Genomic DNA, 19158 nt, shown 5'->3' on the forward strand with positions numbered 1-19158 from the left:
CATCTAACAGGGATGGTTATCGGTCTGTTCTTGGTCCTCTCTTTGTGACTATCTTGGTCCCTGTTGCTGCCTTCTTTTGAAAGCTATGAGGTCTCTTTTTGATATCCTAGTAAACTAGTATTATCTAAGTTATCAAGTACAATACAAGTTTATACTGGCAGTGTGGACAAGGCCTACCTCTTTCTGACAGCCTATTGATTGAAAGGCAGCACGAAATGGCTGCTTTGTGCGAGTCCAAACTGGTGAGCATTGGGGACATACTCTGGGGTTCCGTCCATGGCGCACTGTTGCTGTAAGAGACACACGAGACTCTCAGCCACACACCTCCAGGACCCCCACTAACACGTGCACAGTTTCCCATGAAGTAAACATCTCAAAAGCAATGGTATCAGAACACCAACAACCACAAATACATGTTTTCACTGATTTAATCTTTGTTTTAAAGAATTTACTGGTGGCCCTTTATCTGTCCACAAAGGCAATTGGAGTGTCTGTCTTTCCCCTCAATCCCACTCAAGTGGTGAGGCCTTGCTGCTGCCCACCTTCTCCACAGCCTGGAAGGAGATGTCAGCCCTGCAGGAGCCGCTGCAGCATAGGCCTGGGACACCACAAGTGCCCACAGGTGGCAGCAGGGCCTCCGAGTTTGACGTCTCTAATTCCTCATGGGCAGGAGGTGAAGCCAAGAGGAGTCCAGCTGGAAGGGGCTCCTAGACCCCCAGGGCAGAATGTGAGGAGCCAGAGAAGGTGCCCGGGCACCTGTGCCCCACAGTGCCCTCCACACACTGACCCAACACCAGCGAGGCCTCGGACTCAGATTCCCAGCTTGGGGTGGGCAGATGCTACCAGAGAACTGTCCTGGATGCAAAGACTGGCCCTGGGAAGGAACTGCTTTTCCCGAGACAGCGCCAGCATCTAAGTAATTAGAGCGCGTGCTTTCAACCAAGGAAACGGAGAAATCACAAAAGGGAAGAGACACTGAAAACTAATAATGGCTGTTGTTAAAAATACTTGCTCAAAACTGGCTTTTCCTAGATGAATCAAATCCTTTTTTTAAAGCAACAGTGATATGTACAATGGCTTGCATTAAGTACTTATTTTCATATTTCTGACTAAATCCAAAGTGATCATGAATCCTTACAGAAACTCTGTAAAAAGCCTGTGGTTTGGCAGCCAAATGTGAGTGCTTGAGTGCTATACTCAATCCGTAAAGGCTGCACCACGTCACCTGTGAGTTTGCTGAGGACCATACCCCTCCCTGCCCCTGCACTGCTTTTCATCGCAGGGATGACTCCTTTAACTGTCCAGGCTCCTTTGAAAAGTGGCTTCCAGCTGGCTCTACCAATGGAGGGTCATGCTGGGAGGTTGGAGGGCGGGTGGATGGAAGATGCTGAGCGCTTCCCCCTCCCTTCTGGCTCACATTAGCCTCCCTGGCAGGGCCCGTCTTCTCTGTGCTTCTGTACCCACCAGAAGGCTGGCTCCCTCAGCAGTCCTGCCCCCAGACTGGCGGCACCACCTCCTCCCTTTCCGTCACTGCTCCAGTGGGCTCATTCAGCTTCCTCTACTCTGTGAAACGAGGCCCCCATTTTAAATTCCTCTGGGCTGCGCCTGATACAATGAAAGAAACCCTTCTTACTGGACGTGGTAGAGGATGAGGCTCTGGCAGGAGCACGCTGTCCTCTTCCTGAAGAGCCAGCCTAGGCTTTTCTGAAAGCAAGCAGCTGTCCAAGTCCACTTGTTCATAGCCGACCACACCAGTGAAATCCAAAGGTCTAGACACAAAGTGTTTTCAAAAATAATCAAAAGATTGCAAGCTAACACACGAATCAATGTCACCTACTTATTGAACAAATAAAATTCTTTAAAAAAAAAACACTGATATTGTTGCAGAAGACCAGAGAAAAACCAAGCAATGCTTTAGAGCAGTGGTTCTCAACCTTCTGGCCCTTTAAATACAGTTCCTCATGTTGTGACCCAACCATAAAATTATTTTCGTTGCTACTTCATAACTGTAATGTTGCTACTGTTATGAATCGTAATGTAAATATCTGATATGCAGGATGGTCTTAGGCGACCCCTGTGAAAGGGTCGTTCGACCGCCAAAGGGATCTCGACCCACAGTTTGAGAACCGCTGCTTTAGTATAAATACGTTTCCCGCATACAATGTGTTTAGAGAAAAGGAGTTACACTGTTTATTACGCCAGTGGAATAACTTCTCAAATCTGAGTAAAGTAACATGCAGGGGGCTTCTCTTTTATATCTTTCTGAGGTTTTGTCCCTCAAATATGGATTATGCTTCTGGTCCCTTCACAGGCTTTGCAAAAAGGCCCCAGGTGTTGGGTGTCTTGAGACCATATCTGATGGTCTGGCCTGGCGCCAGCACTGATAACCCCTGCCCTCTGGGGCTGTGCATTGTTCAGAGATTACGGCCTCTGTATTTAGGTAACAGGTTTTGCAAGGCCAGTTTCTGTGAAAGAGGCAGTGATTTAATTATAGGTTTTCAAGAATGTACACTGGGCTTGCTGGCACAGATTCAGATTGCTAGCCCCCCAAAAATCAGGGTTACATTGGAATTAGCCTTTTTAGCCTTCTCAATATAACCAAACTGACCATCTTTCACAATGACTAGAAGCCCAGCTATTTTTATATATTCTCTTGTTTGATGTTTCTGCCTCCCACCTCCTCCCCGCATTGTTGTCCACCCGACCATTCCTGAGCATCCTTCAAGAATTGGTTGGAATGTGGTCACCTCCTCCTGCAGCCTTGGCTGGGCCACCTCAGGGCCAGATTCTGCCTCTGGCTCTCATAGCACTGCACAGTGGCTTCAGTCAAACACTGATTATTTCTTAACAGGTTTCTCTTTGCCAGAAAGTCATGAACTACACTTGTCAGAAGTCTCTTTACCCTGAAGTCTGGCAACATATCTGCTGTCCACACATACCCTATTGGCACATGCCAAGGACACGGCCATGTACAGCACGGAAACGTTTCTGCCCTACCACGTTCCCAGCCTCATGGCTTTCAGGAGCATAAAGATGCTTAATCAATTAGTTAATAAGCAAACAATTGGGTAAATAAATATATCCTGTACAAATAACTAAACCTACAGTCTGACATTATACTTGTGTTGAAACCCAAAGCAATGTGTTATTGCAAATTTCAAAGACTCCTAAGGGAGTGGTCGGCAAACTGCGGCTCACGAGCCACATGCAGCTCACGAGCCACATGCGGCTCTTTGGCCCCTTGAGTGTGGCTCTTTCCACAAAATACCACGTACGTACAGGGCGATTTGAAAACTTCGTGGCCCATGCACAGAAAGACGGTATTTTGTGGAAGAGCCACACTCAAGGGGCCAAGGAGCCGTATGTGTCTCGAAAGCCGCAGTTTTGCCGACCATTGTCCTAAAGGTATTCTTTCACAAAGAAAGGACACTTAGACAATGAAGGATCTAAGTCCTCCGCTCCAGGTCAGAAGGCAAGGCCAAGAGGAGAAGTCCAGACTCCCATGCTCAGCGCACATTTAGTTTCCCCTGTGCACACTCTGGTCTGCCACGGCCAAGCATGGCTTTCGTCCCACCAGCACGCTGACCACAGACACAGGGTGAGTGGGAAAGAACAAAATGCCCATGGGCACATGTTCATTCTCCTCTGCATCATGAGCTCCACACAGGGGGTGGTGACTTCCAGTTCCTAATGAGGCAGTTATTGTTTTGGGAGGAGCCATTACTAATCTGAAGCTGCAAGTAGCACAGTTGTAAAGGCTCCTTTAAATCAGTGACCTCCAGACAAAAAGAAACTTCCATCACAAAATCTCTAGTCTCTTAAATACATGCCAACAATATATTTGACCTCTGCTGTTTATTGATAGTCCTGTGGAACTAACGTTTGATGATTTTTTTTAAATTTGTGATGACCATATTTATCCATTATTTTAAATCCACTTGGGAGACTTTCATGATAGAACAACGGGGTTCACTTCAGGTACTTGTAGAATTTTAGGCAATCTCAAACAGAATAATTAGGTGGCAGATTAGTGTCAGCACTGAGTATTAAAAAATCTGGCAGTCACAAACATGCTGAGAGCAGTTATACTTACTCCATGTTAAAGATGAGGTTTCTGATACAGCCATGGAATGACCTTCTCATCTGGAGCATCGCTGCCCCCTCACCCTCTGGAACACCCCCTATGTACAGGTTGGACACATTTATTGTCATGCTTTCCGCTGATGGGCCCAAGTTCATTTCTACAGGTTTTGTCTCATCCAGTTGGACAGTGATAATTCTAAAAGGTTGAAGGAGAAAATAGAAATATAATGAAAATTAACTATCCACTTTAATATATAATTCCACAAGTACGTATTAAATAATAAAAGTTCCCTGAAAATAAAATTTAACATGACATTGTGTGTGAATAAAAAGGTGAATCTTGAAAGCTAAAACCTACAATTGAACATTCTCCAAAAATGAATGGAATGTTATTAGATATTATTAAATTCAATTGCTTTTTGGAGAGTATATATATTTTTTTACTTCTTTACCTGTAATAAAATGTCCAGTGTGCTTTTAAAACATTTGATCTATAGTTTTGAAGGGAAATATACAGGACTGTTGATATTACACATTTTACTTATTCTTTACATTTTACCCTGTATTATTCAGTATTGATATAGTGCTATTTACTAATGCTATTTGTCACAGAATTATTCCAATGTAAAGATAATTTATACTGGGACTCAGGAAATGGCAGAGTTAAGGTTCAATTATGAAAATTTTGCAACTATGACAAAGCATCTAAAATAATTCCAAAGGAGGGATTCTAGCCAGGTTCTAGAATTATTTTGAATTATCTAGAACTATAAAAACTCTGATTGCTATGAGAAACTGACCGCTAATGATGTCACAGTAATCACCCCAATCACTCATACAAGAGGCATAACAAGATCCCTACTGTGGAGCCTTTGTGAGGTCACCATGCCCTAGTTACACAAATACCTCCCGCTCCGGATCAAGGAGACAGAGTGCTCTTGTCCGTCGCTGTACGTGCCCGTGGGAGCGTGCAGGAGAGCTCTTCTCAGGCTGGTCCCATCCCCAGGATTAACATGCACCTCAATGTGGCCTTCAATCAGCATGATGGAGAAGAAGGGCTGGAAAGATTTCATAGAGAATTCCACAAAAAACATGACTATATGATTTTAAAAACTGTCATCTTATAAAGGTAATGTGGGAATATTAGCATCAAGTAAGCAATTTCTTAAAAATATCACCATCTAAAACAACCATTTTGAATTTTCTATATTACTGTATAATCTCTACTCATATTTTATATTCTGTATTGTTATTATCACACACCATATCAAACGTTTGTATTTCCACATCATCTTCATACTTTTTATTGCCACATTATGTACCAACAAATATATTTTAAGTCATTAATCTATTTCTCTTTTTTCCCAGTGTTACTGCTTGAGATATAATTCACATATTAACACTGTATTAGTTTAAGACGTACAACATAATGATTTGACATATGTATATGTTGTAAAATGATTACAATTAAATTTAGTTAACATACATGTCTTGGCTATTATAAAGAATACTGCAATGAACATGGGGGTGCAGATATCTTTTCAAGATAGTGGTTTCATTTCCCCCCAATATATACCCAGATGTACAACTGGGTCAGAATGTAGTTCTATTTTTTAACTTTTTGATAAAACTCTATAGTGTTTTCCCTAGTGACTGCACCAACTTACATTTCTATCATGAATGCAGTAGGGTTACCTTTTCTCCAGAGCTTTGGTAACATTTGTTATTTCTTGTCTTTCAGATAATGGCCACTCTAACAGATGTGAGTTGCTATCTCATTGTGGGGTCTATTCCTTTTACTGTTAAAAATTTAGGTAGTTTGCCCTGGTCAGTGTTTCTCAGTGGTTGGAATGTGCGCCTAAGCACCAAGGGTCAGGGATTCGATTCCCAGTCAAGGGCATATACCACGGTTCAGGTTCAATCTGGGTCTTATGTGGGAGGCAACCAATCAGTATATCTTTCTCACATCGATGTTTCTCTATCTTTCTCCATCCCTTCCTCCCTTCCACTTTCTCTAAAAATCAATGCCAAAATATCCTTGGGTGAGGATTCACAACAACAACAAATTTAGGTACTTTATATACAATTTTTAACAATCATACATAATGAACATTTAACTTTTTTTCCTGTGAAATTGTTTCTAATATTTGTAAAAGTGGGATTAAAGAGTTGAAGATTTTGAAAATATTTAAAGCTCTTTAAACTTTTGGTGCCAGATTGAAAAGAGGTCTGTCCACCAGCAGAACTGCTAGCATTGGGTGACAGCTTTCCTTTTGCTAACTTAGTAGCAAACTTTGATTTGCAAGTGGTCTTGTTAAGACTGATGGAGGCAAACAGACTGATGGTTCCTCAAAAAAGTTAACCATACAATTATCACATGGCCCAGCAGTTCCATTCCTAGATATGCACCTAAAATAAATGAAAACAAGTACTCAAACATTTTTGTATGTGAATATTCATAGCAGCATTATTCACAATAGCCAAAAGGTGACAACCCCAAATGTTCAGCAATGAAGTAATTATGCTATGTACATACAGTAGTATGTTAGTCATGAAAAATACTGATGCATGCTATAATAAACCTTAAAAACATGCTAAGTGAAGACACTAAAGATCACATGTTGTATGAGTCCTTTTATATAAAACATACAGACCAGATAAATTAATCCACAGATATAGAAAGAAGATTGGTGGTTCCCAGGGCAGGGAGAAAGGGAAGTGGGAAGTAGCTGCTTAATGTCATAGGCTGTTATTTTGGGTGATGAAACTGTTTTGGAACTAGATAGAGGAGGTGGCCTCACAACATTGTGAGAGCTCTAAATGTCACTAAATTGTTCACTTTAAAATAGTTAGTTTTATGCTACGTGAATTTCACCTGAAGTGAAAAAAAAGAAAAAAGTTGGTGGAGCTCAGAAACCAATCTGGCATTGTTAGCCCTTCATCAAGTGGCTTGTGAGGTGTTTCAGTCCTAGCTCTGACCCATGTATAATAGTTGTGTGAGCTCAGGCAGGTTAACCAGGCTCTCTAAACTCACTTCTTCCTCAGCAAAATACAGGAGCAGCATCCACTCTGCAGAGTGGTTGTGATAACTGCACAGCAGTGTCTGTTTAGTGTCGTCCAGAGCAGAGGACTCTGTAAGCTGTAGCTGCATGGCCTTCACTAAGACGATACATTAGCATTTGTGAAGGTTCTTCAGATGATGTAGTACATGCAAGTTTGAGCAGAGGAAAGGGTAAATGTCACCTATGCTACTGAAATGAAATATTAATATGGAAAAACATCAACTTTTCTCTCTTCTCTGCTGGTCCACTCACTGCTTATCACAGGCCACATTTCTCTTTCTGCTCCTTTCAATCTATATATATAAAGAGGTAATATGCAAATTAGGCCAGGACGCTGTAACAGTCACGACCGGTCAGGAGGAGGTGGCACGCACACTTGAGGCCCGGAGCGGAGATGGAGACAGAGACAAGGGGGCCTCTTGGTCACGTGCTCCTCTCTAGGCGGTTTGGGCAACCTTGAGGCAGACCCGGGTAGGGGGGGGGGGGGGGGGGCCTGGGGTGGAAGTCAGACCTGGGTCCACAGCGGCCTGAGGAGTAGGCAGACGACAGACCACTGAGGGTCTTATATACCATAGCAGGGAGCTTAGATTTTATTCCACAGAAGGAGGAAAAGTGGAGAATGTCAAGCATGGGAGCATCCTGGTCTTGCTTTCATTTTAAGACCATTCTGGTGGCTGTGGAAGGATCAATTTAGACAGCTGCAGTGTTTTGGGGCCCAAGAAAAAGAGAGACTGATGTTAGGACTAGACAGAGGCAGTGGATCAGAGACATATTTATGAGGAAATATTTATATTTTTGATATTTATTTTATATATTTAAATGCCATTTAACAGAGAAAAATCAACCAAAAAAGTGAGTTTGCGTGTCACCTCTGACACGCGTGTCATAGGTTCGCCATCACTGCTCTAGTCCTATAATAATAGGTAAACAAAATCCTGCTTCATGGAACAGTATTCTAAATACCTTTACAGAATTTCAAGACTTGCTGTTTTATTTTTTTTAATTTATTTTTTAAAATATATTTTATTGATTTTTTACAGAGAGGAAGGGAGAGGGATAGAGAGTTAGAAACATCGATGAGAGAGAAACATCGACCAGCTGCCTCCTGCACACTCCCCACTGGGGATGTGCCCGCAACCAAGGTACATGCCCTTGACCGGAATCGAACCTGGGACCCTTCAGTCCGCAGCCGACGCTCTATCCACTGAGCCAAACCGGTTTGGCAAGACTTGCTGTTTTAGACAAAGGATAAAGAGTAACAACCATAATATGTAGAAGAGAATTCAGTATATACTATCTGAATAAGTTTAAAAAGGATTAGAGGTAGACAGCAAGTATCTTTCTTCTCAGTAGCCAAAAAAGGAACATGGATTATGCAACACAAAGAAATCACGGATTCATAAGGGAAAGATATTCAGCAATAGTCACTTTTACTTATTAAAAATTCATGCCCATAAACAATAACCGTTTACAACTAAGTCATTTCCATCCAGTTGTTCCCGAAGTCATTTCCCTGAGCTCATGGCTCAATAGCATTTGAGCTACTCACCCCAGGGACCTGCCGATTCTCCCCACGCTTGCCCAGGGCAGCCAGGATGATGCCACTGCTGCTTGTGGTGGCAAATGTTGCCAACAATTCCGATTCTGGTGACAGAGGCTTGGGTGGCAACTCAATGTAGCCGCCTTTCAAGAAGCTAACACTCCGGATAGGCTGGTCACAAAGGAGAGGAAAGAGCAGTGTCAGACCCATCACACGCTGACCCTCCCATGGTGGAGGCCACTGTGGACTTGCCCCACCTCTTTCCTGTTCACCCCACTGCTTTCGATTTTATTACTTCATTGTGTTAATAACCCAGGGGGCATTTATAGAAACTCGTTCCAATATTAATAAACTGCTTCCCACCTCAAGGATACAGCCTTTTCTCACTCCATAGGAATTTCTGAGTAAGTCAAAGGTCGATCTGGATATTTCCAGGTTTTTGATACAGCCCACGTAGCTTTTGCTGGCGACGCCTCTCCTGTAGGGAAGGACATGAGACCATTATCATTCCACTTATGAAAGAAGGGATGAAAATGGACCTACAAATAAGGAAGATCTATTTCCAAGTGTCCTTCTGCAGAAGTGTGTGGCCTCCCTCTAAGAGAGATATTGATGGTAAAAACCACAGGTCCCAAACAAATGCTCTCCTTAGGACTAAAGAAAGGGAACTCATTTGTGGGAACTATTTCGATAGCTACCTGGATAATATGTTTACACTTCAAGGGAAACGTAGTCATTACAATTTAAACATATTAAAACAGGCCAATAATAAGAAAGACAGAGCATTGTCATGAGGAAATCATAGTGTGGAGATTATAATGCAGTCTCCACGTACATAGAACATTTGCTCCATGGGGCAAGTGCAGGCAATGTGATTTCCTAGGATCACAGGCTAGAGAAGTCATTGGCTGTTGTCCATACTACATATTCATGAACTTTGTTCTCAGGAAATAATTCCACTCAGTGAAGTCTGGGATTATTCACAACCCTATTGTAAACTCCAAGTCAATACCATATTTTTCCTAACAGAAGTTGCCACACTGCTGTGATGAGTGGGGTGAGGCTGTACTGTGGTCAGGCTCTCATTTCTAAAACAGAGATTGCTGAAGAGCTCCAAGTTACCATCATAAATATCAGCTAGTAACATGGTTTCCTGTTAGAGTCATAACTCATTTTTCGTTCTCTCCATGTTGAGCAATGAGCTGTGAATCACAACAATGGTATTATTAGGGCAAATCTCAACTTTTCTGGATCTCAGTCTCTTCCATTGTAGATAAGGGGCTGACCTTGGTACCAAGTCCCTTCTAGCATAAGTCTGTGATTTGGGATATTTCCTAGAAAGGAGGCTCTGGCCTTTTCTCCAATGTCTACACTTGGTGTTATTTAGGCAAAACACAGATGAACTATGACACAGCTTGTTGCTACACCCTGAGCACACCGTTAACACCATGTCAGGGTGTGATATCTGGAATCAGATTAGGAGACAGACTTCCAGCCCTGGCTCTGTCTTGGTGGAGGGGTAAGACCTGGGGCACATGACCAATTCCCAGAAATTTAGGTGTATTCATTTCTAAAACTGGGAGAGGGGGGTGTGACTGCCATTGTAAACTATGTTCCTTGAAACTTTCAGAAACTTCTGGCAAAAAGGAGGTTGGTAGAAAAGTGGATTCTGCACTGCTCAACCCATAGCAACTGGAGTGGCTGAACTTCTGTGCCACATATTGGGATTGTGTATAAGAACTTGGCTTCAAGGTGGGGCAGTGCTACAAATACACCTTTGAAAACCACTGGGCTGGGTGACTCAGTTTGGACATTTGATGATCCCACTCCTTGAAAGCTATCTTGTCTTGACAGTGGGTCTTCAAAAAAATTTAGAACTTAATTTTCCAATAAAAAATTATAAAACTGAGGACAATGAGCCACAGAAAGTTTATGTAAAGTATTAAAGTCACAAAGCATGAATCAGTGTTATGAAAGGATTCCATTGCCTCTCTTCTCTGCCATCTTTCATCCAATTTACTGATGCTGGTTTTTCAGCTTTCACATAGGTTATTCATTCTGATCACACAAAGAGGGAATCCAGATAAGTCTGCAGAAACATTACTTTTTTATTTTTATTTACTTATTTTTGCCTAGAAAGAGATTCTATTACTCTAAAATGTCCAGAGAGGAGAATGACCTGTGATGGAAAGCAGGGTCTCCAAATATTGCACAGTAACAATTTCTAGATGCTCTAAAGATAAATATAAAATCATTAATTTTACTGCAAAAAGCTTTCTTCACTTCCCAATTAATATGACACAGAGTGGCTTGAATCAAAGTAGATGTTATGGGTTAAATTGTGTCCTCCCCCAAAGATGCTGAAGTTCTAGCCCTTAGTGTCTGTGAATATGATCTTATTTGGAAATAGGGTCTTCAAAGATGTAGTCAAGTTAGTATGCAGTCATGAGAAGAGGCCCTAATCCAGTATGACTGGCGTCCTTATCAAAAGGGGTATTTTGGACACAGAGAGACCCACCCAGAGGGGAGACAGTGTGTGGACACAGAGAGAATGTTGTGTACATGCTGAGGAAAGCCTGAAGTTGCCAGAAGCTAAAGTTAAGTAGGATGGAGCCTTTCTCACAGGCCTCAGAAGGAAGCAATGGTGACAACACCTTGATTTTGGACTTGTACCCTCCTGAAGAGTGAGAGAATACATTTCTGATATTTAAGTCATCCAGTCTGTGGTACCCTGTTATGGCAGCCCTAGGAACCCAGTATAGTTCGTTGGTAATTCAGAATATGAAAATTCTGCACAGTGGTATCATACCTTACAACTCTTGACCGAGGTAATCCACCCACATAAATTGGATCCTTATCAAGACGATTGAGGTCAGAAGATGCTCCTGGGGCTTCCCCTTGCTTGGTTTCCTTATAACTGGTGTTATACGCATCAACAACTGCTAGGAGTCCTAAAGGGGATTGAAAGGAATCAATAAGAAATGAAAGTCGCTTCCTACACTAAAGTAAAACACAAACTTCTGCTAACAAAGGTCATTTACAAAGGCGTGTTCTTTTACATTCTGCCATTTTGACCAGCAAATGTTCTTGACTATTAACTGAAAATCCTCTGTGCGGGTCAATAAATCCAGAAAGAAAATAGAATTGATTTGATTCTTGATTCCCAATTGAGCCTTTAATGTTAAATAATACATTTGGAAAGCAATCTATGAATTTAATATTCCTCTAGAAAAATATGAATCCTGATGCTTAGTATCTAATATTTTTATTAGAATATCATTTAAGAATACCCAGAAAGCTAAAGTAAGTAAAGACCAGATTTTGGAAATATTTCTTTTCCTATGAGGCCAACCAACATCCCATCCACCCAGCTGTGCACATACCTTGCTTTCGGTTCCGCTGGAAGGCGATTTTGTACCAGCTCCCATTGTTATAGCGTCGGTCTGTTATGAGGGCAAGAGGCCCTGAGCCCAGGTCAACTGTAACTTTCACTCTGCCATGGACCAGCTCGATGGATAAAAAGTCTTTCTGTAAAAAAGAAAAGTAGTTACCCACGGCTGCATCATTATCACAAGATTTCCTTGTCCTTCAAGTCAGGGATGGCAGAAACCTTCTGAAGACAAACTGAGAAAGCTGGACCTGGCCCAACAGCCAGAGGCCTATGCCATGAAACTCAGTGTCCACAGAGGCTTTCTGAAATACTACACGTATATGAGATAAACTCATTATCAAAACCTACAATTCAGTAAGAGAAGTAGGATCTCTCTGTATCTGTTTCACTGAGACTGAACAAGGTCTAGTTCTTAAAAATAAAACTAGATGATTGGGAGAAATCACCAGTACATAAGATAAAAAATGGGAATATGAAAATCCAGTGAATGGATTTCAAATAAGGCCACAGTGGTCAGCGTGAACATAGAACAAGACATATTATTTAAGATCAAAATTTAACAAATGTTCAGTTGACATCTACAATGATGGGAAAGTTATTTTCTACTTGGTGCTCTTCCAACGCTTCTTCTGTATTGATATAATAAATTATTTAAAATAGGGACATAATATGACATATATCAGTAAATATATTAGTAAATGCTCATAAAATAGTCATTAAACATAAATATCCTCATGGCAATCTAACTGTATATACACAGTGGGGCCAAGTGCCCCATGGAGAGTCTTACGGTGCCATTTGAAGCGAGGTAGAGAAGAAGCCCGTTCGTTGAGAAGGTACTAAAAAGCATAATAATGTGTGTCACAGTAGCCCGCAGCGTCTTCTCCACGACAGAATACCCACTTCCATCAAAATGGAAGGACGAGTCTTCATTCTCGGGGCTGCAAAGCAGAGCAGTGAAATACAATCCATCCTCAGGAAGGAAGTTCAAGAGCACAGATGTCACAGTTACCCAGTTCTCCCTCAGAAAATCATGGCAGAGCTATCATTTCCATAGGTTGATGACAGTGTAAATTATAATATCTTAAAATATGCTTGCCATGGGATTATGCAAGACAAATGCCCAATTGCTTTATAAGGAAAAGAAAGTTAATATAGGCAGTATTCTCTGTTGTAAAAAAAAAATTCTCCAAAGGATGGATAAGTGCTATAAATATTTCTACTTATCAACTAGATTTCTATTTGTTTTACTTTCCTTTAATGAAACAATTCTTTGTCAATTCTAGTGCTTTCAGGAGAATTTTTAAACTGGCATTTAACTAATACATCAGTGAAACTGGAATTACAATGGAAAATAAATACGTACCATTGTGCCAGAAAGACCACTACAAAAAATAGACAAAGAAAACCTCCAAATTCTGCAGGATGAGCTTACAACAGAATTATATAAAATAGACGACACCATTCTTTTTTAAATGTTATTTTTTTTTAAATTGGTCTTAGAGAGTGAGGAAGTGAGGAAGAGAGAGAGAGAGACACAATGATCAGTTGCCTCCTGCATGTGCCCTGACTGGGGAGTGAATCTGCAACCTGGATATGTACCCTGACTGGGAATCGAACCCACCAACTTTTGGTGTAGGGGACTAAGCTCCAACCAGTTGAGCCACATTGGCCAGGGCAGGGCCACAGCAATTTTCAGATCATTGTGTTTTCTGGTCTTCCCCCTGCCTCAAAAGGCTGACTTGATACAATATAAAAATAACCCCAAACCATTAAATTACAAAGTAATTTCATCTGGAACACATCATTGTTGTGTTTTAAATACTTATTTGGAATCTCATGGGACTTGAGAGTGAAACTTGAATGAGGGTGTATTTTTTTTTAATATGAATTTGAATTTTTCCCAGTTGAAGGTGTGAATAATCCAACTCAGTGCCAACTCATCTTCAAGCAGGACATAATAACCAAACAGTAACATTATTTCCATTAACAAAATAAAATGAATGCAAACAAAACAAAAAATAGCAGTGCTTTGTGAAAGCTGAGGTTTCATTTATTGCTTCCTGCAGTCTAACTTTTCCTAAAAAAAAATCTGTTTTGTTCTTTTAGGAAATATACCTTCAAGGAAATGTGCTCTGCATAAACTCTTAAACTGTGGCTTCATTCTCAATTCTTTAATTCTTAAACCACTGGCTTCCTGGAAGCATGTTCCATTGCTCTACTTCTTGGATGACCATAGCTTCATGTGGCTAAGGACACAGACTCTAGAATCAGACTGCTGGGGTTCAAATCCCAGTTCCCCAACTTACTACCTGTGTGAACTCAGAAAAGTTACCTAACCTCTCTGTGCCTCATCCCCTTTATCTGTAAACTAGGGGTAATAATAGAACCTCTCTGGGAGAGCTGTACATGATTTAAAACATGCAAAGTTCTGAACATAGTGCCTGGCACACAGCAAATATTCACTCCATTTTAGTTCTGATGATTCTGCTGTGATCGGGGCTCCTCCGTGGGTCCCTATTTGGCCTATTAATAGCCGAGCCTCAAAGATTAAGCACCTTGCCCAGGGGCACACTCAAGTGCCTATATCAGCACCTGTCAAAGTGTGTTCTGTGTAACATAAGCACCTACAGAACACTCCTTTTAAAAAAGAATTTGGGGTCAAATGAGTCTGTGAAATGCTGCCGCTCTAGCCTCTCCCAGGACAGGGTTACAGTGCATAGCCTCACAGTAAAGCAACATGCTTAATTTTTTAACTCAGTGTTTCCCAAACATTTATGATGAGGGCACACCCTCCACTGCCACTTAAAAAAATGAATATCTACTAAATCCTACCAAATTAATATTCTTTTAAAACATATTTCTGGAAATATTAGTTAATATAATTCAAGAATAGTCTGCTCATTACCCATAAAAAATGTTTAATATTTTTAACCTGACAATAAATGTGTGAGAAACCAAGGTTTGTGATTGGCAAATATCATCAAAGTGATGTTGCCTTATGAAATAGTGACACCTGCTGTTGAACTTAGCCTTTGTTTAATCGAGCTAAGTCCATTTGGCCTTAAAACTCAGCTGGGCCGAAACCGGTTTGGCTCAGTGGATAGAGCGTCGGCCTGCGGACTGAAAGGTCCCAGGTGTTAATTAATCCTTCCTGTCAGTCGAACCTTCATGGTCCCATCAGTGATCGGGGGGTGGGGGGTGGGGGGCTGGAAATCTGGTGGGAGGGCAGTTCTTAAGGAGAACAAAACTTGAGGCCACCCAGAAAATTGACATCCTCATTCCAAAAAAGAGAAGAGCCAGCAATCATCAAGGTAGCCAGCCATCCCTTGACCCAAAAAAGCCAGTTCCAGGATTGACAAAGAGAGGATGGTAGCACCTGTTAATCCTTCCTGTCAGTTAAACCTTCATGGTCCCGACAGTGGTCGGGGGGTGGGTGGGGGGTTGGGGGGCTGGAAATCTGGTGGGAGGGCAGTTCTCAAGGAGAACAAAACTTGAGGCCACCCAGAAAATTGACATCCTCATTCCAAAAAAGAGAAGAGCCAGCAATCATCAAATTCACTTATTGCTGCAGCTTGAGGTCAGTGGTTTTAAAATAACCCTGAAAATAACTGATGAAAATTGGGGATATTGTAACAGCTAAAGCAGGGGGACATTTTTCATATTAGAAATATTCAATTTCTGTTAAGATTTTCCTTTCCACAAGATTAATGATCTGGGGTCAGTGTAGGGGACAGTCCAGGGGTTAGAGCATCTGTCATGTGAGAATTACTAAATTGCTGGGAAGATTTCCTTCCATGCTAGAGAAACAGCATGAGGAAAAAGTGATGGATGATATTAAAAAAAAAAAAAAGCCCTGGCTTATGTGGCTCAGTTGGATGAGCATCCTCCCATGCACCAAGAGGTTGTAGGTTCAATTCCCAGTCAATTCCTGGTGGGGGCACATGCCTGGGTTGCAGGCTCAATCCCCAGTAGGAGGCGTGCAGGAGGTAGCCGATTGGCGTTTCTCTCCCTCTCCCTCCCTCTCTCTCTAAAATCAATAAAAACATATCTTTTTTTTTAAAAAGTGATGGAAGAGGGAGCTTCATTGTGTGTACTCATGCTCCTGAAGTTCAAGAGCAGGTGTCATTACCTCACAAGGTAATATCACTTTGATGGTATTTGCCAATTACAAAACCTTAGTCTCTCACATATTTATTGTTAGGAAAATAACCCTGGGACATTTACCTGGAAATCAATGGGCTGTCACTGCAGGAAGATCAGAGGTGAACATTGGTGAATATTCAAATTTATAAAGTATTTTCATATACTCATGTTATATATTCATCACCATAATTCTGGGAGATAGGTAAGATAAGTGTGATTACTGTTTTCCTGTTCTGGAAGAAGAAACCAAACCTCCCTCCTTGAGGTGTAGTGACTTATATCTCAGGCCACTGAGAGATTTGGTAGGAGAGCTGGGCCAGGAGCCTGAGCAATTATGATGCTAAACCCAATACTTTTTTTATTCCTAAGGCTCTTATAATCATGCTTTTGGTCATAACTTTTTGAGCAACTTAAGGAAGGGGTATTAGCAATTAAAAGGCTTAAACTACAAAATCCCAAGCTAGGAGAAAGCAGACCTGACAAGAACAAAGTGAAAACTCTCCCACGACAGTCTAAAGGTGAGTTGCTTCTAACTGATCTTGTCACCACTCACTGTTAGGTATCTATCTGGACAGAGCAGCCCATTAGGTGGGAGATATTATATCTGATGTTACATTTCTTTAAGGGAAAAGGCAATCTATTGCCTTATTTGTTAAAGTGCTATAAAATAGGTCTTCCATACTTACAGGGCTGTAGTTATTTTTTTTAGAAAGTAATAGAGGGGGTGTTGAGATTGGTGAGGTTAAGTTATTAAATGCCCTCTATTATATCAATACATGCCAAAAGATTTTAAATAGTTGTTCTCCATTTGCAAGTGCATTTATTTCTAGAATGATAGAGTTTAGGAATAAAATTATTTATAAAAATTGACAGCACACACACAAAAATCTCATCCTTGGAAGTATTTTCAAAATGAAAATGTATAGTGGTTTATCCAAAGCTTACTGTGGCTCTTTGAGACAGAAGGTGGCTTGAGAAGATGTCTGTGTTTCTTGATTTTATGGTCCATGATCAAAGCATACAGTATAAGACACAGCAATAAGAGTCCTTTGTAAGGGTTAACAATGATACCCATGCTTCCATTAGTAAATCTACATCTTTTCCTTTGCAATAAGAAGACTGACACCATAAACTCTATCCATCTTGATATACAGGTAAGTTCCTTAAGCAGTTCTCAGATGTTAATACACTAACTAACATACAATGTTTAAATCGTGGGGAATATTACCTTCCAAAGCAGCCATGGCACTTGCCCTCCCTTTCAACATAGTTCCATAGGCCGATGGACTGTCCATTCAAGAAGGCTTCTCCCATGCAGCCTTTGAAATGAGTAACCTTCACAGCGGGAGACTTCTAATGTAGATGAACACACAAACACAGCCCACATATATTTGGTGAAAAAGAACAAATTCTCTAAAAGAATGAAACTCCTCCCTGAAAGCTTATATCTAACAGATCCAAATTTTGAGAAAACATCAAAAAAAAAAGCCAGTTTGTAATCACTGGATTTCCTTCTAATGATGAAGTAGAATACTAGAATGAGTGACAACTAGATAGATCTTAAAAGATCATCTCAGTTAGTAGGGTCGCTGCAGAGAAGCCTCTTTTATAGTGAGAAACAGACCCAGAGAATGTGTGGTCAGTGGTGAGGGCCTGGCTGGCACAGAGGCCCATACTCTCATGTGAGAGCGTGCACTAAATCCACACGACTCAACATTGCTCGGTGAGAGGATAACTGGTGTAATAAAATAAGGACAATGCGCTCTTTCACTAAACACTAACTAGTACGAGTCCACCACTAGAGTTAGAACAGAGATAAAGGAACTTTACAGAAATTAATGTGAACTACTGAATGTCTTGTTTCATCATTGGAAGAGAAACGCAAATAGCAAAATGAACCACTGACTTCTTTTCCATTTATACTATTAAGTATGATCCTTTACCCTACAAAACCAACCCAACTCTGCAGATGAACCGTCATTAAGCAAAATAAGAGAAGCAAAATCTCTTCATCTGAATATTGATATATTCAACAATTTAATTATATTATTTTTTATTGAAATAAGTTTGACTTATAACATTGTATAAATTTATGTATTAAATTTATATATGGGTAACATCAGCCAATCAGTTGTGTGCAGATGAATGTTCATAGAGTTACCTTGACTTGTCCTCCGAGCCCGCCAACAAACATCAGTGTTGAGTTGTTTATATCCAGAACGTTAGCTGCTCCTAGGGATTTGCTTGTTTTTGGTGGTGGCTTTTGAGTTGCGCTCATTTCCTTTACAGTCAATGAACCAATGTTTCCAAACCTAGGGGTCACAAAGAATGGCAACAAGAACCAAATTGCAGTCAGCCCACATATGTACATACATGTTTCATACCCAGCCTCCATCTGCTTCTCCCCATGTCCACTGCCACAGCCCCCAGCTGGCCTCCCTGCTTCCAGTCTTTTCCAACCCCCACCCCTAGTTTCCTCTCCAAAATCTGGGAGAGCAGTCTTCCACCATGTAGAACAGTCATGGATAATGGGTTAAACTATATTTGAAACTGTTTACTGCCTTTAAATGACTTATTTTTATTGATAACAAAGCAAAAGACAAAAATTCCTAACTACACACCATCAATAACAAATTGATATTACCGAAAAGTAAAAAAAGAAGATATACCTAAAGCTGCTTAAGAGTTACCTTTGGAGAGAGGCTTGATAAGGAAGAAATTTGCTTGTGTTTGTTAAGAAAACCCATTCCCCACTTGTATCCTGTCCTCTGGCCTCTTCTGCTTGCATCCCACTGCCAGCCACAGGGGATTCCTACCACGCTGCCTCTACTACCATGTGCTGGGCAGTAAACATTTTACTGGGCTGGCTGCCTCAGACACACCTACCATTCTAAAGGTAACAGAAGTTTTAACTTTTTTCTTCTTTTATTGTTGGT

General features: G+C 41.0%; 1 protein-coding gene across 1 annotated transcript in view; it reads right to left on the reverse strand.

Annotated features, from left to right (window-relative positions):
• LAMA1 (laminin subunit alpha 1) overlaps positions 1 to 19158 on the reverse strand; it is a 151991-nt gene that overhangs the window by 10636 nt on the left and 122197 nt on the right. Inside the window, 11 exon segments of the mRNA XM_023754272.1 lie at positions 178 to 284; positions 1634 to 1769; positions 4094 to 4279; positions 4990 to 5141; positions 8695 to 8856; positions 9049 to 9163; positions 11495 to 11636; positions 12069 to 12213; positions 12867 to 13017; positions 17451 to 17575; positions 18384 to 18534. Of these exon segments, the coding sequence (XP_023610040.1) occupies positions 178 to 284; positions 1634 to 1769; positions 4094 to 4279; positions 4990 to 5141; positions 8695 to 8856; positions 9049 to 9163; positions 11495 to 11636; positions 12069 to 12213; positions 12867 to 13017; positions 17451 to 17575; positions 18384 to 18534 (1572 nt within the window).

This window comes from Myotis lucifugus, unplaced genomic scaffold (genome assembly GCF_000147115.1).
Source record: "Myotis lucifugus unplaced genomic scaffold, Myoluc2.0 scaffold_58, whole genome shotgun sequence".
Taxonomy (NCBI): domain Eukaryota; kingdom Metazoa; phylum Chordata; class Mammalia; order Chiroptera; family Vespertilionidae; genus Myotis; species Myotis lucifugus.